The sequence below is a fragment of the Xiphophorus hellerii genome, chromosome 7, assembly GCF_003331165.1.
Source record: "Xiphophorus hellerii strain 12219 chromosome 7, Xiphophorus_hellerii-4.1, whole genome shotgun sequence".
NCBI classification, from domain to species: domain Eukaryota; kingdom Metazoa; phylum Chordata; class Actinopteri; order Cyprinodontiformes; family Poeciliidae; genus Xiphophorus; species Xiphophorus hellerii.
This window is the reverse complement of record NC_045678.1, coordinates 13,739,052-13,762,467: the sequence shown is the minus strand read 5'-3', so window position 1 is coordinate 13,762,467 and position 23,416 is coordinate 13,739,052. Positions and strand designations below refer to the sequence as shown.

General features: G+C 37.3%; 2 protein-coding genes across 2 annotated transcripts; both read right to left on the bottom strand.

The window, feature by feature from the left end:
- Positions 1-381: 381 nt before the first annotated feature.
- ube2al (ubiquitin conjugating enzyme E2 A, like) lies at positions 382-5,062 on the bottom strand. Its single transcript, XM_032567134.1, has 6 exons — positions 4,848-5,062; positions 2,721-2,801; positions 2,598-2,623; positions 2,178-2,267; positions 2,009-2,097; positions 382-1,122 (listed from the first exon to the last, which is right to left on the bottom strand). The coding sequence occupies exons 1-6, from the start codon at positions 4,889-4,891 to the stop codon at positions 994-996; spliced, it is 459 nt and encodes a 152-aa protein (XP_032423025.1). The 5' UTR covers positions 4,892-5,062; the 3' UTR covers positions 382-993.
- Positions 5,063-6,119: 1,057 nt separating this feature from the next.
- ankrd10b (ankyrin repeat domain 10b) lies at positions 6,120-23,050 on the bottom strand. Its single transcript, XM_032566804.1, has 6 exons — positions 22,853-23,050; positions 22,031-22,183; positions 20,269-20,360; positions 10,586-10,851; positions 8,522-8,629; positions 6,120-6,625 (listed from the first exon to the last, which is right to left on the bottom strand). Exons 1-6 carry the CDS (start codon positions 23,048-23,050, stop codon positions 6,435-6,437), a joined length of 1,008 nt encoding a protein of 335 aa, XP_032422695.1. The 3' UTR covers positions 6,120-6,434.
- Between the last annotated feature and the right edge of the window lie 366 nt (positions 23,051-23,416).

Sequence of the window (23,416 nt, the reverse complement as noted above, 5' to 3'; positions counted from 1 at the left end):
GTGAAAAATTTTAAATTATACTTTATACAGCTTAATGTAATGATCATTTAATATAAAACTATACATTTCACTGGGTAGTGTGCAATTTGGACAGCTCTCAAACTATCGCATACGGTGAATTTAAAGAGTCAGAATTGTGTAGAATTGTGAAAAAACTTTGCAAAAGTTGGGCAAAACAATATTTCACATGTAAAGAAAGGTTAGCATGAATACTAAATATATGGCCTAGTTATCAAAGGCAGAACAGGCATCTGAAATTTTCAATACTTCTCAATTCTTCTACCTCTACTTAAAATTAATTACAAAAACAGAATGCCTCCATCTCTTAGAATAATAGCATTATGAGTAAAAAAGAAAAAAAAAAAAAAAAAGAGTCAAACATTCCCTGTTAAGGATGACTGTTTATTTACAAGAACTGGAAAAAGTGACATGTGGGACAACCAGTGCAAAATCTGTACATAATTTCAGTTGCAGGTTTCTTTATATACACGAGAACGCAACAGGATTGTGAATACACTATGTCATGCATGTAACAGTTCACAACACAGCAAAGGACGTGGTGTAGAGATGTTTGGTTTAGCTGTAGCAGGTGATGCTCAGGCTGCTCATTATTCCACTGCATTGTGAAAACTGACTAAACCAATCAGGTTTAGTCAGAGAAGAACCCATGACCTAAATGATGCACCCTTGTAGACTTTTACCATAACAAGTCATGGGAAGTTATTAAAGCAAGTAAGAACACACCAGATTTTTTTTTTTCTTGTTTAGCTTAATGGCCCGTTTCCCCTGGTCGACTAGAAAAGGAGGGAACCAAATAAAAAGAAACTCTCGCTGGGCCGACAGAAAAACCTTGTTGGGGAAGTTGAGGGTAAAGTGCATAAAAGCGTAAAAGTAAAAGATGGGAGCAAAAAGGTTTAAAAATTCAGTTACTCCACTACAACTTGCAGTACACACAGCTTAACGATGGAGCGAGCAGCTGTCGGGATTGTCAGGTCAACTGTCCCTCCAGCTTTGTTCAACAATAGCCGACACGCGCTTCTCGTACTCCCGCTTGTTCTCCTGGTACAGCTGGGCTGCTTGGCTGTTGGCAGGACTGTTGGGGTTTGGTTCGTCAAGCAGAGACTGGAGGGGCAAAAACAATAATATGTTACAAATTTCTTAGTTCAAGTTTATTGTTTTTCTGCAGCTGTTTACTTAAAAACCTCACATTTGTATGTTTCCAGTAATATTTAATCCAAGCAACAGTTTAGTTAGGCCATACAGCAAGCATAAAGAAAGTGACTTTTGGGCAAAAAATGTAAACAGAAACTGAATGTCACATTCACAGCTTTCAAGTTAGAGAGTTTCTGCAAGTTTCATTCTGGATTGCAGTACCTGTCGGCTAATATATTCAAAGTGTTATAAATTCACACCATTTTAAGGCCATTAGAAATGAAATTTTAGCACCTTTAAAAATCAAAATATATTTAAAAAGATGAAGTTAAATATGATTTTCTCAACTGAAGTGTTTTTTTAGCCATAGAATGAGACTCAGTGATATTAACATTTTTTAATCAATTTTTTCAATATACAGTAAGCTTCGATAGAGATATTGAGAACAAGATTAGTGGCTTACTCTTTCCTATGATGAAGTAGCAGGTAGCTTAATTTTTTTAATTATTTTAATAGCTTTAACATACAATAAGCCAGTTCAGAAACTGAATTAGTTTGAAGGTTTCCAGAACTGGCCAATCATCCTCAAAACAAGGCAAAATGTTGATGGTAAAACCAAGTATTGAACATCATATCAATTCAAGATGCAACTAAAAAAAGACTAAAGAAAAGCTGGTTTTACTCCGGAACTTTCAGAAATGTTGCCTTAACAGCAACTAGATTATTTTTGTTTATTTTGACATTTTGAAACGGTTTACACACTCGGGTTGTAGTCCAGTTGTTTGTCCTTTCTTTGAACAAAATGGGTAAGAAGACTAAATCTACGTCTGTGCTTTGTTATGTTGATATTTCTTACCTGAATGGAAGTAAGTATAGAGGACACATCATAAGTAGGACTCCATCGGTTTTGTAGAATGTCTAAACATATACTGCCATCTGCGTAGACTGTGGACAAAAACACATTGAGAAACGGCCCACAACAATCACTAATGAAGTAATGTGACCACAGGTTACAATCCTCCTACCGTTTGGATGAAACATCTTTGAGACAAATCGCACTGTGGGTGGTTTGTTGGGATATTCTTCTGTGAACTCTACAATTAGTTTAAATGTACCTGAGAGGGAAAAACAAAAAAATATAAAGGTTAAAGGATGAAGGAAACAGAACAACAAGCTGTGACCTGACATATTAATTAGAAAGAATACAAGTTACAAATGACAATAACCTACTACAGGTAGAAAAGAACAAAACAAATAAAACTAAGAATAACATGGTTTTATTGCAAATGCCTTTTTAATTAAAAATAATATTTAACTAGTACTCTTCAATCAATCTACATCAGTGAAAAATGAAAAACAGAATTTGTATCAGGAACTGCATTTCAAGTTTGCACCCATTAAACCTTGAAATTCATTCTAGACCGAAAATAAAACCAGATACGTACCATCCTCAAAGGGAGTTCCCTCAGGGCTGTCAAAATAAAACAAATACACATTTTTTCCTTCTTTTTTTTTTTTTTTACATTTTATATTGAAATTTTCTAGCTAAGTACGTTTTACATTCTTACCCAAAGATGACTGCATTCCACACCATTATGTTGTTTTCAGAAGGGGCACCACTGACACCAGCTGGAGGATCTTCTTGTAGCCTTTCAATCAGAAAAGGAAATATATGGTTGGACCAAAGCTCTTTAAGGCAAGAATCAAGATTTGGCCATTCATGCAGTAAAGCTGTATTTCCAACATGCTTTACTTGCTGTTTAAATCATATTTAATCCAAATCTATATATTATCTCAGCAAAATACAAATGCGCCTTTTCATTTCAGCAAATGAAAACATAAATTTATGGTAACTAGGGGTGAATCAGTTCCCCAATTATAGCTCAAGTAATTTACCTACTTGGCAAATGTGGAAAATTACAAAAGATCATCATCCCTACTGAATTGCTACTAGCATTGCAAGTAGCAAGACTCCTTCCATCAAAGGCTGCCTACCGGTTTTAGTTCTTTAGCTAAAACAGCTTAGCTTAGTCCAAAGCTAAGCTGTCTTAGCTTGGACGCACGAGGAGCACATTTGACTGGTTTCCCTCATCAGAAAATCGACCTGCTACTGTTTCAGTTTAGAATTACTCTTGGTAGTTATTGCTTAAAATTATTTTGGGGTTTTGTTTTGGTTAAGAGAAGGGGGACTCTTATGGCTCAGCCCTTTCTTTCTCCTAGAAAAAAAAAATCCACTAAAGTTACATAGGATTTAGAACAACCATACAATTCTTGCAAAATTGAAAAAAAAAAAAAAAAATGTGTTCAGGATTTTCTTTGTCAGTAGGCGTCTATATCTTTTCTCCTCTTTAGCTTCACCTTCCAGGTGATCATACACAAAATATGCTTGATCTTTTGGCGATAGATGTCTAGCTCGTACACAAGGTCGGACCTCCTCTATCCAATCCATAACTACAATCCCAACATTACCTCTGAAAACAGGACATTTACATTCCCTTGGGATGTAAAAGAGCCGCTCTATGACTGGCACCTTATCCAAAGATGACTGCATTCCACACCATTATGATGTTTTCAGAAGGGGCATATTAATTAAACTACAATTAGTTTAAATGTACCCGAGAGGGGAAAACGGAACCCGGCTGAGGAGACGGGTTAGAGATTCTTTCCTGTCTCACTAACTTTTGCTGTTTTAAATACCAAACATGTCATTTCACTGTAACAAACTTGAATTTTTGCATGAGTAAACAAAACATTGCAAGTAAACTACCTACCAAAACAATAAATAGGTAGACGTTTTATGCCAAAACCTAATACACTGTTGAAATTGAGCATTTTTTAAAATTTATTTTGGGTTGAAACTTTATACAAGTTGCAGTACAATGTTGAGGCTATTTGAAACGAAATCCTCAACTCAAAAGATTCCCCAATATTAACGTTCTGCCAAAGAACCCTGAAATGAACAGACTATCTAGATATGCGTTTTTGGACGCAGTGAAGCTTGCTTTAAATACAGAAACAACTCTTTTCGTGGACAAAATGTTCCTGTACAGTCAGAACAATAATTCTCTTAGCTTCTCCCTTCACAGAATGCAGCCACCGCTTGTTCGTGACTTCCTTCGTCACTTCCTTCGTCACTAAAGTCAATCTTCAGGGAATTGCGGGATTGTATGGTCACCTCACATTGCAAAACTTATTCAGTTCCGGCAATGAAAATATTACTTAAATGAACTTTAATAAACTGTTATTACAGGGCTATAAAACAAACGAATTTATCAACAACTACGCTATTTGAGTTTATTGTCAAGAGGAGGGAAGATTTAATCGAACGTTAGTTTTCAAAAAAGTGTCAATCTGGTTACTTCTGTCGGACATTTAAATGGTGGCTAGTTAAGGGTTAGCCAGCAGTTACAAACTGCAACAGTAAACCAAGTCGGCTAGCCTACTAGCACTGTTCGCTTTTCCGGCGTTTCTCGCTCTTTGTTATTTAACAATACTTACCTGCATCACACAGGCTCTTAAATACAGATTTTAACCAAAAGCTATCGGTGTTAAAGACGTAATAACCCAAGAAGCTCAAATTGGCCGTTTTTTGTAAAATATCATCGCTAGCGCTAACAAGCTGACGTAAGCTAGGCTAACGTTAGCTGTTTTGAAAAAAACGGCTAACCCAGCGGTATTTCAGACCGTGAACTTACCGTTTAAAATCTCTCATAAGTCTTCGTCTGGCCGGAGTGGACATGTTTTAGCCTATTAAATTCTTACTGGTTGTCGAACTATACTAACGGGGACCTTTTCCCTTTAAAACTAAATTAATATATTATACTTCTGGTTATTTTTTGACAAGAACGGCCCGTAACTTGACACCGCGGCCGACGTTTTACGTCGTTCTCTAGAAAACCCTGACTCCCAGCTTAGCCCAGATAGATTTAAAGGGCCATACCACCCTTATGGGAGGAGGGCAAGTGTAAAATGTTAACCATTTGTAAGCAGTATGTAGCCTTTGAATGTAAATTTATATTAAATATAATAAACAAAACATACATATAATCACTGTTAATACGGATTTCACACAGGATATGTGAATCTTATGGAATACTATTTTAAATAACTTCCATCCACACCCCCGCCATTATGGTTGATACCATCTGCTGTCAGGAGGCGTGGCCACAGAAACGTGAAGTTAGTGCAGCGCAGTGATGATGACGTTCGCTCCCACTGGCAGGTATGGTGTGTCCTTACACGTGAACCTATTGATTATCTGCTGTTTCACATGTGAATCAGGATTTCAGTTCATGAGCTGGCCAGGACCAGAACAGTCATTAATTTATTTAACCATTTAAATAAGCATTATTGTGCTCTGGGCAAAAACTGGAAAGCTTAGAACGAAAAATCAATCAATAAAATACTCTGTTGGTATTTGAATAGTAAAGGTTAAGTACCAGGAAACTTTTTTTTTTTGGTATATTATGACCTCAGTATATTGTAACATAGTCTGGGCTAGTATTTTGCCCCAAATCCTTTACAGAATTTTGGTCCTTTAGAAAGTTTTATGTATTTATATTATTTTCCAGAAGTGTTAAAAACAAAACACAAATATACAAAGTATTCCCAGGTTTTTCAAACAATAATCCATACCAATCTCACTTGAACAACTATTTACTAAAAACATTTTTAAGACATGAAAACTTAACTGGCAGTATTAGGTGAAATAAACCTGTACCAACAGGAAAACATGCTGAAAAAAGTAAAGCAGTCGAGCAAATTTTATATAAAAGGTTAAGGATTGTAAGTTATGCTTGTGCTATAAATGTACATTTGTGGTATTTCTTAGGCTTCACCCATTTCAGTTCATTATTTCCTCTACTCTAAATGTTGGTACTTACTGTATTGCACCAAACTAAACCTAATTAATCTAAAAATCGTTCATCTTTAAACAATCTAAAAAATAAATCGGGGAAGAAAACATAAACGTTTGGAAAACTCTTTAATTCTGAATTGATATACAATTTATGTATTTAAACTGGTTTAGGTAACATCAACTTGAAACAAATCTATCTGTAGTGTTGGCAGTGCTTCATCATGGATCCTTTAGTTTTATGAAGACCATAGGCAACATAACCAAACAAATAGGCTCAACAACCTTGACAAAAAAAAAATTATGATTCATTCATGTGTCCATATACATCCTGTTTACAAAAAAAAAAAAAAAACACAACAAAAACTTGACCACTCAGTGGCTTCAAGGCAGATGAATGCTTAAAATCAATTACATTCTTATCACTTTAGCATCCGTGGTAAAGAAGCATGGTGCTGTAGAGGGTATGGTCATACATCTGCTCTGCTTTGACAGACTTCTGATGCTCCACCTGGCTGCCAACACTGCTACTGAGCTCACTGTAGATTTGCTGACCAAGGAGCATTCCTGCTGTTGGGCTACTTGAGGAAAAATCCCCGCAGTGTCTCTCACCTGCCACTGTAAACAAAAACAGTTATCAAAAATAAACCAAATACACATTGATTAAACCTGCTCATTACATATGATGCGGGTGAAATCTGGACTGATTTTGTTTTGCACAACTTTAAAACAAAATAGTATTCGAGTACAGGCAGCCAGTTATAAAATTAGACTAGCAAGTGACCCAGTTTCAAAGCACTAAAAAAAAGCTGTTCTGTAACTTTCTGGATTCCACACAAAATATGATCAATAAGTTGCAAAATACACCCAAGATCCTGACGCAACTCGACAAGCTTTGACCAGAGACTTTGGTGAAAGTGAGTCATGTTCACATGAACAGTCAGTCCTTGCTTTGCATGACTGAATTTATTGAAATTTCCCAAAAAGGTTTATTAAAATCCTGGCAATCCACAAAGCATCGGGAGCGAAGCATCTAATTAGCATTAGAGAAAATGCATGTCATTTTTTCTTATGTTTAAAAGCTATTTTTTTAAAATGGTTTAAAAAAAATACAATGAATGATTTGAAGCATGAAAAAAAACAAAGGCAAACACCATCATGTTTATAAAAACCATCCACATTTAATGCTTTCACACAATCAAGTACAAAGCTAAACCTGCCAAGTACAAAGAACTGCATTTTCAAAATACACTCACCTCTTTCATATAAAAGTATAAACAGAAAACACCACCAGCATGGAGAACAGCAGACAATAGTGAAAGAAAAAACTTTTCATCTATAAAAAGGGGAGCAATAATGGATAGGATTTTTTTTTTTAAACTTGAACAAAAGCTCAGGATGTAAGGCTTTGTGAAAACCATGCAATCTTCCTTGAGCTGCTTTAAAACAACTGTAAAACAGACGACTAAATTTGATAATTACATAAGATATTCTGTGACATAATGACACGCACAAATAAGCCCTGCTGACTGAATAAAAACACAACACAGAATATACAGTATGTAGTATTTAAACCAGATCAGAAACAACAAGAGGGATCAAGCCCAAGTAGCATTTGAAAAGCTACCAACTACAAAAGGCAGGAGGATTATTTATCTTTTAAAGCTACATTCATGTTGGGATATGCTTTGGCTGAAATTATAAAATAGTTTAGGTTAGTTTATAATATCATCAGAGATTGCTCTATCAATAATACATATGTCTAACAGTGACCGAGCAATACATTTATTTAAAACTTGTACTTACAAATTTTGTAAATGACAACAAATTAAATGTAAATCTGCATTTCCCCCCCTAAGCTGTTGTGTGAGTAAACACAAGTTTTATCCCTCTTTAAAAGTCAAATTTGTAAATCCAAGAACAGATGCTAAAATTCCCAAAAGTTTACTTGAGGAAAAAAAAAAACTCTCAAGGTATCATAAAGTACTTATTAATCTGACACATACTGTACTCTTCTAGATGGGCACAAGTACTTCCCTAAAATTGTGCAAAACAAAATCAGACTTTAAATATAAACCTAGAGGATTACATGCAGGTAAACTGGAAAGAAATATAAATTTATAAGATGTACAATTAGAAAAAAAAGTTATATTCATCCAAATATTATCAGTTACATAGATAAGTATGAAACATACCACACACACACACACTTCTACACATCTTTCCAATTTAAGTCATTCTCTTGTGTGTGAACCACAGAACAGGTAGATCTGATAATACAAATTTATATTAGTGGACCAGTACATACACACGCACACAGCTCCCTCTACAGGTAGGCATAAGAGTTAGTGCAACGACATGGAGTCTGCATTGACGCCACAGTGATGACCTCCAGCTCTTTAGCAGCAGGGCTCGACTCGTCCTGCGGCCCCTGGTTCACACACTGATCCACCGGCCACGGCCCCTGAGGCGGGGCAAACCCATTCAGCCCAAATGCAAAGCTTCCAGGCCCACCTGAGGTTACAGCTGGTGCCATCTCCATGTTCATGCTCTCCATCTGGGCTTCGCCGGGGCCACCTGGTGGCCCGCTCCCGTTCTGCGGTCCAGCTGCCATGGACAGTCCTGGGAACAGACGGAGTTGCTTTTTAGAAATTAAATCTTAACTTGTATTTTTCTGATAGCCTACTGATTTTAAGACCTGTTCTTCAGAAATTATGTTAATTGACTTTCTTTCTCTTTTTAGGGACGACATACTGATTCATTTTTGTGCAATGCAAAAATTCTGAGCTGATAAAATTCATAAAACAAATAAAATGTGACTTATTGCATAATAAAAAAAAGTGTCACAGCTGGTTTTGATTAAAAACATCACAGTTGTCATATGGCTTTACGATGTTGTTCACACTATATGTCTGTGATTGTTTATCCAACTGATTTTGAATCGGTGGTGCTACATTTTCAGTTTATAATGCAGCAGTGTCCAAACTTTATCATAATCATTAAATAAAAGAGCTTTTTTAGTTTTTTATTAAAAAGACAGCCAAATTTAGGGTTTTCTTCCTGCACAACAAACGACCTATACAATATATTAGTGAAACAAATGAAGCTGTCACTTCGTGACAAAGGGGTAAATCATTGTAGATAAAAAGAAAAAACAAAAAAAGGATTTGGTTCATTTGTCTTATTACAAGAAAGCTAGACACTTTACTTTTTATTTTCTTAAAAGAGTACATTTATTAAATGCCGATTTTTGCACAAATCAGGAATGCTTTTGAGTACAAGTGAAAATGAAAACTGATCTTCCATTTTAATGTTTCAATTTCTGGAAAAAAATATTTTTTAGTCATCAAAAATATATCTATCTATCTATCGCAGGGGTCTCAAACTCAATTTACCCGGGGGCCGCTGGAGGTAGAGTCTGGGTGAGGCTGGGCCGCATTCACACACACGGTCTCCTCAGCCGAACCTTTCTGATTGCCTATTACCATATTTGGCTGTAGTCAGGCGCTGTAACAGCCGTAATTGTGTAGTGTCTCTTTAAGATACTCTAGTATTGCTAATGATGTCAGAAGTATGCGCCACGGCTTCTCTGTAGAGAGCGTGGGAGAAACGTGCTAGACGGACATGTTAGCTCCCTAACTTTTTAGTAATGTTACGGGTTGTTTGGACGCTGCTCAATTTTCATGTCTGATAATATAGCAGCCGTTCAACCGGCTTTGTAAGGTTGGTGAAGAGCGTATTTATTAAAGGACAACACTGTGGAATTCCCAGTACCAGTGTGGTTGTGAGTTTTTAACCGTCCTGACGAATCTGCCGCCTCCTCTCCTCCCTTAAACACAACCCAAGCGTTACAGCGCCTAACCTTAATTACGTTACACTGATCAGCAACTTCCGGGTCTAGACTGGATGCTGAAGCACGTGAAGCGGGAGCGGCTGCGGAAATTGCGCATGTACCGCATGCAAATAATGACAAATAGAAAATGCAAATAGGCCCGGCCGATGTCCCGCCCCCGAGAGCAATATACTCCACCTTGATTGGTAAGTTCGTTCAGCTTCGCACACAACACTGAAAAGTGCCAATTATATCAAACTCGCGGGCCGCACTAACATTAAACTTTCATATTAAGGCGGGGGCCACAAACTATTGTCCCGAGGGCCGCAGTTGGCCCGCGGGTTTGGCACCCCTGATCTATCGGCATCAACTTCCTGTACTGCAAGACAGATTTGTACTGTTCTAGAATTGTTGTCTGGAGCCACACAAAGTTAATCGGGCCCCGGACCATACTTTGAACATCCGTGGTTTAAAAGAAGACACTTACGTAACGCTTACAAGCCTTTTTGTCATATTTATGAAAGAAACTTAAGAACCTGTCAAATGTTTTTGCAGTAGTGAAAACTTGCTTCCTGAATTATTAGAAATAATTTTTGGGAGAACTGAATTGTAAATTGTTTGGGGATTTCTGCAGATTAAATTTTTACCACATAATGCACAGTGATAACACGCATTTATATTAATATATTTGTATATTTCTCAAAAAGTAACCCAAAGCAACAGAAACATTCGTTGAGTGATCTCACCGTTGGGTCTGGACTTTTTCAATGGGTTCGCCTCGATGCCTTCGAAGGACCTCTTCCTGTTGGGTACACCATTCAAGAAGCTGCGTCCCTGGATGGCGGCGTGAGCATGGCCCCCGTTTTGGGTCACGCCATTCAAAAAAGCCCCGTTAAGGGACTGCGCCATGTTTTGCTGTAGGTTCTGGGCATTGGCGAGCATTTGAGCGCACTCCTGGAATCCCTGTGCGTGGGCCAGGTCAGCAGCCGTCAGCCCATTGGCATTCCTCATGCTGCACAACGGGAAGAGGGAGTGTCAGAAACACTCACTGCACGTTTGAGTTACACAAATAAAAACAAAAACACATAAGACAACATGAGACAAGCCCAAGCGCACGCATACATACCCGCACGCACACCAACAAACAGCATTTCAGCAGATATTCACACAGACATTCATAGATGTGGAAAATTAGCCTGTTCTGCTCTTCCCTGTCTCATACTGTTCGTCATCTTCATGAGAGATGACGACTGATCCTCTTCGGATCAATTGCACTTTACATAGAAGTTCGTTCATTTCCCAGTTTCCACAGAACTAGGGAAACTTATCTGCTGCCAAAGGACATGATTAGAACAACTGGGGACATTTTTATGCTCAGTTTGTGTCTCCAAAGCGAACGAGGGGACTGAAGACGATGAATACACGTTGCGTCAAATCAGTCACCGCTTCAAAAGGAGAACATTTCTGGAGACAGGCTTCGTTGCAAGAGATGAAAAAGTTATCAAGGAACTGAATGAAACTCCATTTTCTTGTTTCTGACGATGATTATGATGCTCAAGAGGCTCTGCATCCAAATTCCTTTGAAGCGTTCCCAACAAGAAAAGCTGTGAAGGCAAAGGATTCTTCAAAGATGATCAAGACTCGGAAATGTCTACAGATCATTCATAAGGATCATTTCCTTCGACAAGTCTCTCCACCGGAGGGAGGAAGGGAATAAAACAAGATAAAAGTTAAATCGTCAAGCATGAAGGATTCTGACATCTTCTCTCCGGCTGAGGAAGTCTAATTTAAAGCCTCTTAAGACAAGAGAACAAGGGAACAACAAGAGTCATACCTGTATATTAATAATTTAAATTACAGTCTGTGTGCTGTAAGCAGTTGTGTTAATCATGTCCAGCTGCAGCAGATATAAAGGAATTTTCTGAGTGCAATAATGAATGGACAAACAGTGCTGTGCCAGAAATGTCCTCCAATTTTCAGACAAAAGGTTTGTGCCCCTAAAGTATGGAAGCAATGTAAAAACTAAAACTAAAATCTAAGGCATAATTTGTGTCCTTTTATAGGGAGGACTTTAGAAAAACAATTATTTTGTCCACCGGTTAGGCTGGACGGCTATATAAAGGTAAATAACTCATGTGCATCTATTCTAAATAAAATTACTGTTAGTATAATTTCAGCTTAATAATTGGGATTTCTTTGCTCTGTTTGAGAAAATAAAACTATAGCGCACTTGTTCTGTGCCTACGTATCAAAGCAGGTTCTCTGAGAAAATAAATGGCTCTTAGTTAAAAAATCAGAACTATATCTACCTCCATCCCATTATTATTATTTAAAATGTAAAGGCACTACAGGAAAACTTTACAAACAGCACTAGTGACGTATAACCTGTGTAAGCTAACTCTAACAATATTTACATTGGCTTCCACACGAAGCAGAATTTAAGGCACAGTTACTGTTTCTTCATTCATTTCCGATTAGAAATAACTCATTCTCTGCATTCTTATCTAAACAGTAGTGCAAAATGAAACAGTTCAAAAGCTAGTGCATATGATAAAACATTTTGCAATGAATTCAAGATTTAACAAAAAAAAAAAAAATCACAAAAACTTGCTGCACATTACCCGACCCCATTTAAAATTAACGCTTCCGAGACAAGATCAGATTTAACCAAGAAATACTCGGGTAGATGGACCGGTCTCACACCAGGAATACAAACTCTCTACTGACATCCACTACTGCTTTAAGCCACTCTATCCTGTAATGTGCAGTTAAATTTAACTATAAACGTAAGTGGCATCATCTTTTAAAATGGCTACTCTTTTCTTTGAAAAATGTATTTGTCATTGCAAGCTGCAATACAATTGAAACATTTCAGTAAGTATTTCTGTTCTGGTAAAATAGCTTTTAAGCTTGTAGCGCTCATTATAAATCCACGCTCAAATCAGGTTTTCATCAGCATATAAAGAATTCCTATTTAATACACTGTAATAAATATTAATTAGCTAGCATTTGTTACAATGTTTTAAAACATGCAACCCAAAGAGTATCTGAAAAGCTTTAAGTATTTACATTTTACAGAAATTAAGAAAATGCACGTCAGGAATTTCTAGTATGAGAAATTTCATATTCTTTTCCATATTAGATGCTGCAGTTTTATGTCCAACATTACTTTGTTGTTAAGTTTTATGTCAAACATTAACTTGATCTTGTATGCCCTTCAAACTAAATTTAGCTTCACCCTTTTGGTTTAAACTGGTATTCCTTTAGTGAGACCTCACATCTACGGAAAACACTGATAGAACAAGGTGGATAACAATACACACCAATAATCCAGATTTGGATAAGAAATTTTTAAAAAAGGGAAGCGTTAATTCTTTGTAAATGCCTGGTATGCTTTGCTTTTCAGTCCTAAGCACACAATATGCATCTTCGCTAACTATTGTCTAACCTCCCAGAGGCAGCCTACGGTCATGCTACATCTTGACATGGGACTCACGTGATTAAACCTGTCCATATAAAGGACTCTTATGGTTAGTTCAAAAACAAATTATAAAAATAAAAAAAAAACTGTCTAAGTATAGGAACAATCATGGATAAATAAGCAAAGCATGCAGGTCTAAAAAAAACAAACAACAACTTTAGTTTTGATTCATTAAAAAAACCTAGCATTAAAACCAATCACCGCAAGAAATACCTCAACAGTTTGCCAGTGTGTAGATAGGAAGCGATAGTGAGAACACTCAATGCCACAACAGTGCGGCTATCCCAGGGAACGGGGCAGACTCAGCAGTGTCTATTCTCCCCCTTTCAAGGATTACTTGAAAAAACCAAGTCATTTCCAATTCAATGGCTGCAAAACATTAAGATGTATGGTTCTGTTTTTGTTAACATTATAGCAAACGTTTCTCTTCTGTAACTTATTGTCACTTTCATAAAGGAAAAGGTGACAAAGATTAGATGTCAAAACAGACTGATATTATATAGGGTTAATACTGTGACAGACAAAAGAAAACATTTCTGTGTATAAAGGAAGACATCTGGTACAGTGAAATGACAATGAATAACCATAGCAACAGGATGATGTTAGCATTAAACAGGTCAGTACATGATGCTCATCTCACTCAGCTGCTCTAAACTCGTCACTGGCAGCCTCTCAGCACTGTCCTGCCTGCAGCTAGCTCATTACTGAACCAACCCTAATACTCTGAGGCTCATGACAAATACAAACTATGACTCTGATCACTTTCTAAACCGTTTTTAATCCAATTCGAGTTGGGAGTTCTGGCAGTGACACAAATGTGTTTTTGCAATCTTAATTTTTGTGAAGAGACTGCATGTCGTTTCCAACATATTAAGTGGAGCGATCCAACAAATATAGTCATTTTCAAGAGCTTTATTGAATTTTAGCAAAATCTTTAACTGAAAAGCTGAGAAAGAGTCCAGCTGAAATCACTTCAAGTTTTATAAAAAAAAAAGTCGCAAAAAAATTAGCATCGTCTTATTTAAGTTGCGGTTCCCTCCAACAAAAATGATGCTGCAGTCGTGCCACCATTTTCTAAAACTTGAAAAACTTTGAGGTAAGAGGTTCAGCTTGAACACCAGCAGGCAGGAATGAATGGATCCACACACAGAGGAAGGCTTCGGGTGGAAGGTTTTTTTTGACAAAGAGGACAAAGAAATCCGTGACAATCAGGAGGTACAAGAGTGGACATAAGAAGATGAATTGTTAAGGTAGCCTTAATTTATTGAGGCAAAATCTGCCTGAGGTGCCTGGAAACTAACATGGTATCCTTCTTGTGGTTTGGAAGAGCTTGAAACTATTTGACCCAAGAAGAAAAGGTGAAGGGCTCCCATGTGTTCTGTCTCCGTCATGCCAACACTGAAGTATCTTGGTACAATCTAAATCTGGGCCTGGCTTAGTCACATTTCTGCCCGGCAACCCAGCAGAATAAAGTGTGGGATGAAGTGTAACTTCTTTCATCGGTTCAGGAACAAAGTTGTGGTCGTTTTGTTTGTCAGCATGATGATAATAATTAAAGTGGTTAAAGCTTATGAGGTTGAAATGTTGGACCTGTGGCCAGAAAACCTCAAAAAGTCTCGACTGCTGTGAGAACCTCTGGGTAACTCAGGGTGAGCGGAGAAGCCAGAGTGAAAAACTCTGATCTTCTTCAAGCACTTAGGAGTAGATATGTCCAAGGGAAGTTCAGGAATTATGAAGAAAACAACTTTGATTTACTAACATGTGACATGATTATTGGTATTCCAGTAATCAAGATGCAAAATATTTGTTTCACTGCCAAAATCTTTGTTCAGGATTGTAGGGATTTTACTGATATTACAATAGATAACACAAAGTTGTTCCAGCTTGCCTTATGCATTCAGATTTTTATGATTTATTGTGCTATAATACAAGTTATGTGATATAAAATTACAAGTCTAAAGATTTTTTAAACACCTCAAAGCTTCCATAGTACTTAAAATAAAAGCCGATTATGTAGTAAGAATGTACTTCCTGCTTAATTTCTTTGTTTACAAAGGCTTTATCTTCGCAGCAGTGCCCCCTACGGTTCAATGTTGAGATGAATGACTAATCTGCTCTTCAGTGCACAAACTACTTAAATTAACATAGCATAATTAAGTATCTTTCTTTTTTTATTACATTTCAAAAACAAAAGGATTTGGTGAAGTTAAGGTTACTTGTGTAGGACTTTGTCCAATAAATACAGGATGTGTGAAGACAAAATCTTAATTATATTCAACTCTTACTTCTTCTAAGAAGCTTATTATAAAGCTTACCAAGCCCAAAGACAAATCTCTTTGTCAGGAAAATATTACAGAAAACTAAATTTGTAGATATTTTAACAATAGAGATATATTAGGTTTATTAAAGGATTCCTTAGAACTCATATTGACCATGTTTTTGTTGTGGCTTTTTCAGTTTTACTATAGCAAAGGTTTTATTAAAATATATTTAATAAAATTCTTAAGCATGGGCGTGCCGTGGTGGCGGAGGGGTTAGCGCGACCCACATTCAGAGGGAACGTGTCCTCAACGCGGCTGTCGCGGGTTCGACTCCCGGACCCGACGACGTTTACCGCATGTCTTCCCCCCTCTTCTTCCCCCTTTCCTGTCAGCCTACTTTGAAAAAGGGACACTAGAGCCCACAAAAAGACCCCTTGCGGGGCGATTAAAAAAAAAAAAAAAAAAAAAAAAAATTCTTAAGCATAAAATCAGAGCCCTTAGAGCAGCTCAGCATCACCCATTAGGTGCCGTTTGAAAAGACCCTCACTACTGAATTCATGTCAGAGGAATCTTACAAATTTTAACATGGTGTCTTAATAAAAATCTAATCAATTTAATTCATATTTTTTTGTATTTTCTTTTCCTCCAACATCAAGAGGCTAAGTTTGTGAACATTCTTTATCAAGGCATACAATGAATCATTTATTGATATAAAAAGGTGAATTGTTTCTTCTTGTGAATTCACAAGTCAGATGGTTGATTGCAGGCTTTGAAGATTAATAAGCACATGAAGAGAAAAAATTGAGACCAAAGGTTGTTTACTCAGGAATCTAGAACAATGTCAAGTGTTGCAATAAAACTGAGGCAAGAAGTCCTGCACAAGGGCAATGATAGAAACACAACAGCCTGAGTTTCAGTGGTTTTTAAAGTGTGTGAACGCCTCTCTGGCTGGCACAATGGATACGAACCGAATGTGTTAATCCTCCTACTGGTGGGAGCCTCAGTATGGTGCATGTAAGATTTGTGTTTGTGTGATGCAATAAATTGCTCTGTTTAATAAATTGCTGTTGGAGCAACATCAGGTGGGTCCAACTATTTGACGGTTTTCTGGTGTTAAACCAAAACAAAAGCTATGGACGAGTTCCTGGAATAAAGCGGAAAGTATTTGCTGACTGATAAATATTTAAATATGTGTTATCATAGAAATTTATGCAGAGAATCAATAAAAGACTTGAAATAAAGAATTTTTTTCAAAATGTTCATCCTGACAAAAATGTATTGGTTTACATAAAATTGTATTAACATGTAAATAATGTTGTTTAATAATATTCTGAGATCTTTCTAGCTCTCAAACAGAATTTGTTTTTGAGGATATTACCTAAACAGACCCATCTTAGACGTTTCATGTCTGATATTTAACAGAACTACATTAAATTAAGTTACTGAGTGTTTCCAATATTTAAATCTCATTTAAAAAAATGATTTGTCATGAGCCTCATTCCCACCTTGTGTGCTGTAGTGTTCCTCCCAGTTTTCCCCCACTATAATCTTCAATCATAAATAAAAATAAAAAATAAAACAGAAGACAGACTTCATAATAGACTGAACTAAATATCTGTGATCTGCAGGGGAAAAAAGAATAACATTTTAATCATAAATAAAACTCATCAACTGATGACCAAATGCACATAACACTAGGCTGAAAACATTTGAACGAATGCACATTTTTCTGGCTAAAATAATCTAAGCAACCAGGCGGGTTTAGAGTAACTGGAACATGAAAATTAAGCATTGGAGAAAAAGGTAAATCTCAATTAGTTTGGTCATATGTCAATGTAAATAAATGTATTATAATTTAGGTGTCAAAAGCTTAAAAAACAAACAAACAAAAACACCTGTATGTCTACAACCTTTTAACAAGAAATGTTTCCATAACTTATATTTCTTATCTGTACTCAAAAAAAGAAGGAACAAAAGACTCAACATGATCAAATTATATTGATGCCAAAGGTTATTTTTTTGGCCTCTTTGCAGCAAATCTCCAATAACAGCCAATTCTCTACTCTGCAGTGTTTTCTTATATTTGGCGAATTATTAAAGAAGTTCAGCAATATTAGACCTCTAAAGGTGCATAAGCAGAACTGTTCCCTCTGTAAACCCCCTGGTAGCTTCAAGTTATTATACTGTAATGTGTCTTCAAAGCAAAAAAGCTGAACATTTGTTGCAGAAAATGAAAGAGCAGGTCAAAAAAACACTTCAGAAGAAGAAAGAAAGATTAAATAAACAGAATGCATCCATCAAACGAACAGAGCAGAGATGAAAATCTTATTTAATGTTACCCATTATGTTCTTAAAGGAATGCAGACAGACTTGCTACTAAAGCTAAAACATTTATTAAAACCTGGCTGAGTGACAAGAAACACATTTTCCTTGCTGCATTTCAAGAAATTAAAATGCTGCAAACCTGTTTTTTTTTTTTTTAATCACCTTTACATAAGGAGAAAAAACTTATATTGTAAAATAATTTAATTGCTTCCCTGCAGGTCTTCGATTTAATTGCAGGAAGAAATAAAAAACTAGGTGTGCCTTTTTCTTCATTCTTCGGCTACATCAATCACTAAATGAAAATGACGGTTCCTTTCCAATGAAAGGAACCGTCTTGGCACAAGGTGTGGTTTTGATGACGACAATCAGCGTTATCTATATTTTTTTTCTCCTTTCAACACAAAACAATGACAGTCTTTGTGTTTCTAAGCACTTGAAGGGAATTAACCAGCGGCTCAATTAGTTTTATCTCTGCAATTTCATCTCGTGCAACAAAAAGCCTGCAACGTTTTAAGAAATTAGGAGTAAAACTGCTTAAAAGAAAAGAATGTGCATTTGGTCATCCAGTCAAAGTTGTGTATGTAAGACACTAGAAAAACAATGTTAAATAAAACCACACTCTTAATTTAACAAATGTCATGCAACATAATCTAAGAGATAATCAACAGTTTATCAACCTTTACATTAAGTTGTCCTTTTCTTTGTGCAATGACTGCGCTGCAATTATAAATCCTTCATTAAGATCAAAGGTGCAGGTGAAACTTAATATTCTAGTTTTACTTGGGTTTATTTCTCAAAATTCAGAAGATGTTTTTTCTTCCTTTAAGCATTTAAAAATGCAATTTTTAAACTTTACTGATTATATTAATCTATGTTAGTTTATATTAATATTTCACAAAAGACAACTTAATGCCAATTGTTATAAACAGCAATTTTAAGGAATAACAAAATACATCACATTTCCAAGGGAGCAACATCAGCTCTATGTTAATGAGCAACAAATCTCATGATCAATCTGGAGATGATAACGATTTAAAAAATCTCAGACCAAAGCAATATTTCAACTCTTCATCAAATGTAAAGATGTGCTGTTTACTACTGTGCTATAAACCTTCAGCACATCTTAGAAAGACCTTCACCACAGTCTAATTTCAGTATCTGCTACTGAACTGAACTCACTGTAGCAGATCAAAGTGGTATTTTAGAGCTTAAAAAATGTATATCTTTTTACAAAAAAAAGAAGATATTACCGTATTTTCCGCACTGTAAGGCGCACCACATTATAAGGCGCACCTTCAATGAATGGCCTATTTTAAAACTTTTTTCACATATAAGGCGCACCGCATTATAAGGCGCATAGAATAGACGCTACAGTAGAGGCTGGGGTTACGTTATGCATCCATTAGATGGAGCTGCGCTAAAGGGAATGTCAACAAAATAGTCAGATAGGTCAGTCAAACTTTATTAATAGATTACAAGCCAGCGTTCTGAAAACTCCGTTCATTCCCAAAATGAATAAACAGCTGTTTGATTATTTTCCCCGAGGTAAAGTAAGTGACGTGGTATTTTCGTGACACAGTTTATCTTTTAACAACAGCAAGGTATAACATATAGTGGAGGGGAACTTTTCCTCGATTCAATAAACACGTAAAAAAACAGTCTGATACTGTTACGGTAAATCAAACGCTAGTGCAATCACAATATATATCCACTTGCTGCTCTATTCCCGTGTTCTACTGCGTCACTGATCGCCTTGAGCTTAAACTCTGCGTCGTAAGCGTGTCTCTTAATAGGAGCCATTTTGGCTCTTTACACAAACACACAAATGGAAATGAAACGGCACGCTTCACGCAGCCATATATCTCGGCATGCACCACGCGCTTCTTCTTCTACGGGGGAAAATGAAGTCGGCGGCTGCATACCGTGGTTGCGAGACCTGTTGTGGCTCAACATTGGTCCATATATAAGGCGCACCGGATTATAAGGCGCACGCTCGGCTTTTGAGAAAATTGAAGGTTTTTAGGTGCGCCTTATAGTGCGGAAAATACGGTACTTGAATGTGTCACACATTCAATATCAAATAGATTTAACATAAGACGTTTAAATAGAGATTCTCACTTTCAGTCAAGTGCTGCATTTCACTAACAAATGCAATTTGTTGGCAAAACCTTTATTCAAATCTGTAGATTCTTTCATTTATCTAGTTGCACTCGTATCTTTAAGAACTAATGCAAAAATGTAATCTTCCAAAATGTTGCCATCTTGAATTTAAATGTAATGGTGGTCCCTTGTAAAGGTGCAACCGAAATGTTGGATATTAAAGAGGAAAAGAAACGTGGACGAGACTGATGTCAGGACTTACTCAGCTTTCGCTCCCTGAATCAAGAGAGCATTGATGCAATCCAGACTGCCCGCTCGAGCAGCCTTGTGGATGGGCGTCTCGCCCACATAGTCCTAAAAAATGACAAGAGAAGCTCTATTAGAAGAGATCAGACTCTGGACAATTAATGGCATCCAGTAGGTTTAAAAAGTGACTTTAACTGTATTTTTTAAGGGCTAAAAAAAGTGGATTTTGGACTTAATATTAGATGATTGCCTATTTTAAAACAACAGAGGCTAGAGTGATAAGTATGTTGAATAGTAAACTGAAGCTTCACTACCTGAGCAGGTAGCCCGGCAAATTACCCAGATAACGCCAGCAGGTCATGGTTCCAGTATTACAGATTATGTGGGTTTTATGTAGCAGTTCCAACCCATTAATTTTTTTATATTTTTTTTGGGGGGGGAGGGTTACCCCTAAATACTGCACATCTAAAATCACTTTTATTTTAGTTTAATAATTAAAATCTGACCATGAAAGAAATATGTGTGGAAGGTTTCTTGACGGAGGCAGTAGTTTTATTTCAAAATTAAACAACTTAAAAAATTATACCCTACTTCAGCACATGTTCCTTCCTTTAATTTTTCATTTAATTTAAAAAAGTAGATCAACAACATTAGTGGTGGGACTCTCTAAGCACATTGATTATGATTCAGAAGGCTAGCATGTGATTATAAATTGATTATGTAGCAATCAAAAGATTTTCTTTCAGTGTCACACATCGTGAGCAAGGCATGGATCTTATTCAACAGTTTTTTTTTTTCTTTGCATGCAATATTCACCACAATCTGTTTTGGTAGCCGCAATGACACACTTCGGCGGGAGTTCCCCGCCTTCTGCATTTCTCAAATTAGGACATCAAAAAACATTATGATAGTGATTTTTACAACACCTATTTCTTACCATCTCTGACAAACTGAGGAAAATTTGACTAATTGGTAGGTAGACCTCTATCCGTACATGCTTTCTGGAATCCTCCCTCTACACATCTGAGAACATGCTCCAAAAATGATAGTAGTGCGTGACTCGGCAGAGCTGCGTCTGAACTTTTCACCCAGACATCAACACCGCCCACACACATTTACAGTTACATTTGTCAGCTTGCGAATGGAGGAAGGGAAACAGACTCTTTCAGAGGGCTTGCCACTAACCACAATGCAATGTAGGCCACACTCTTGATACTTTTCCATTCCGCTTCCCAGTAGCAGTCAGCTGAAACAAACACCTTAAATCCAAACCTCAAACTCTTAAAAGGTTGATTCAACAAAAATGCAGAGGAATTTCAAGGGCTAACAAGATCAGCGGGCTTCATGATGACGACAATATGTTATGTCATTGTGACCTACTAATTCAATCTCTTCTCAGTAGAGCGGCAGAGCATAAAATGTAGCCTGAGTGCATAAAAGTCCCACAGAGAGTAGAGGAACAAAGCAAAACGCAAAAGTGCCCGATAGGAATTTGTGTTGCAGAAAATGTGACAAACACTCATTCATGTTAATATAGGTCAAGTGTGGAGTAAGTAGAAATACTTCCAAGGCAATGATCCCCGAGTTGGGATTATCCTCTCTGATGGGATCATCTAAGATCTGCTCTGCTCTTTTCATTCACTTCATTTCTCCTACTGACTATTCTCTGGGGCTACTTTGCAACACACATTTTCAGGAAATGAGAGCTGTAAATGTGAACTGAACAAACTGCAAATCTATGTATCCATGGTGTGCGATGTGTGCATCTGGCGTCATACCTGTCTGTTAATATCTGCACCAGCTTGAAGTAGCCATAGCAAACACTCAGGGTGGCCCCCGAAGGCAGCGATGTGAGTGGGCGTCTGTGCAAACCTGGAGGTGACGGAGTTCACGCCGCAGCCGACTTGAACCAGACGCATCACACACTCCAGCTGTGCAATGAAAAGAAGGTTAGATTGCACGGAGAAACCTGTGCACTGCTTTCTAAGACACTGGGCAGGTGTGGACAAGTGCGATACTATCTGTGGAGCCTAGATGGATTTGGGCACGCAGCCAGGCCCTGTTATTGTAAATGCAAATCTGAGCACAGATTCATGACTAAATGTACAGAAATTAGCGATATAGCATTACACGTAGCCTTAAAAGACGCTTTAATGTGTTGTTGTGTTAATCAAATTAATCCTTCTACATAAATAAAATGAAAAGTGCTTCATAATGTGGATAATGTTAAGTAAAAGTTAGTCATTGTCGGTCATGTTAGCTAACTGTAATGTTTTCCACAATTTTACATCTTAACGAGCAGATGTTTAGGTTTTCCCGCCTAGTCTCTATTTATTTACCATTACTAAATACAAAACGGACACGAAATGTAAAACATTTCAGAAAAAAAAAAACAGCTGGGAAAGCGTTAGCTAGTGAGCACTATTTTTTTTTTTTTTTTCTTGCTCCGATTAACGATGGCTTCGTTCAATTCAAACACCAGGAAATGGCCGAGAAATGTGAGTCTCTCCGTCACGGAGTTCAAACAACCAGTCACTTTTTTTTTTTCCATTTATAGACAACCTACTCAATCAGATCGGTTATTTGTTCGCTACTTCTACCTTTCCGAAGTGAGCGGCCCAGTGTATGGGCGTCCAGCCGTAGAAAGTGTCCTCAACCGTAAGGTCGGCTGGGTTTGAGGCGCAGTGAAGGAGCGAGCACAAGGCACCAACGTCTCCATCTCTGCAAGCTCGGTGGAGAGGGAAGCGGCTGTTCAGCACCTCCTCGCTCGAGAATCCAGACTCCACTCCCAGAGACATGGTAACAAAACGGGGGTAAAAAAAGAAAAAAAGAAAAAGAAAGTGACTGACAGTAGCCAGCTACTTGAGAGAAAACGGGAGAAATTTCTAGCTATTGTCTAATTGTGTGAGCTGCCGGGGTGCCCGTCTGAGCACACGCGCCACCCTGACTACTGAGTGTTTCTGCCTGACAACACAAAGAGCTCAGCACCCGCCGGAGTGAAACTTGAGAAGCCCGGAGAGAGCTGCAAATTCTGGACTGGATTTCTGGGCCGGATTTCTCCTCACAGGCTTCCTCTTCCACCGGAGCGGCTTAGTTCTTGTGTGCTTGGCGCTCTGGGCCTCCTGGGCAAGTCCCTTCATTGAGTATAAATAATATTTTCCGTC

Coding starts and splice junctions, on each gene's coding strand:
- ube2al (XM_032567134.1), bottom strand. CDS start 4,891: ATGTCCACTCCGGCCAGACGAAGACTTATGAGAGATTTTAAACG. Junction 2,802..4,847: donor CTTATGAGAGATTTTAAACG/GTAAGTTCACGG, acceptor TCTGATTGAAAG/GCTACAAGAAGATCCTCCAG. Junction 2,624..2,720: donor TGGAATGCAGTCATCTTTGG/GTAAGAATGTAA, acceptor TTATTTTGACAG/CCCTGAGGGAACTCCCTTTG.
- ankrd10b (XM_032566804.1), bottom strand. CDS start 23,050: ATGTCTCTGGGAGTGGAGTCTGGATTCTCGAGCGAGGAGGTGCTGAAC. Junction 20,361..22,030: donor GTGCAGATATTAACAGACAG/GTATGACGCCAG, acceptor GTCATTTTTTAG/GACTATGTGGGCGAGACGCC. Junction 10,852..20,268: donor ATTCAGGGAGCGAAAGCTGA/GTAAGTCCTGAC, acceptor CCCGTTGTGCAG/CATGAGGAATGCCAATGGGC.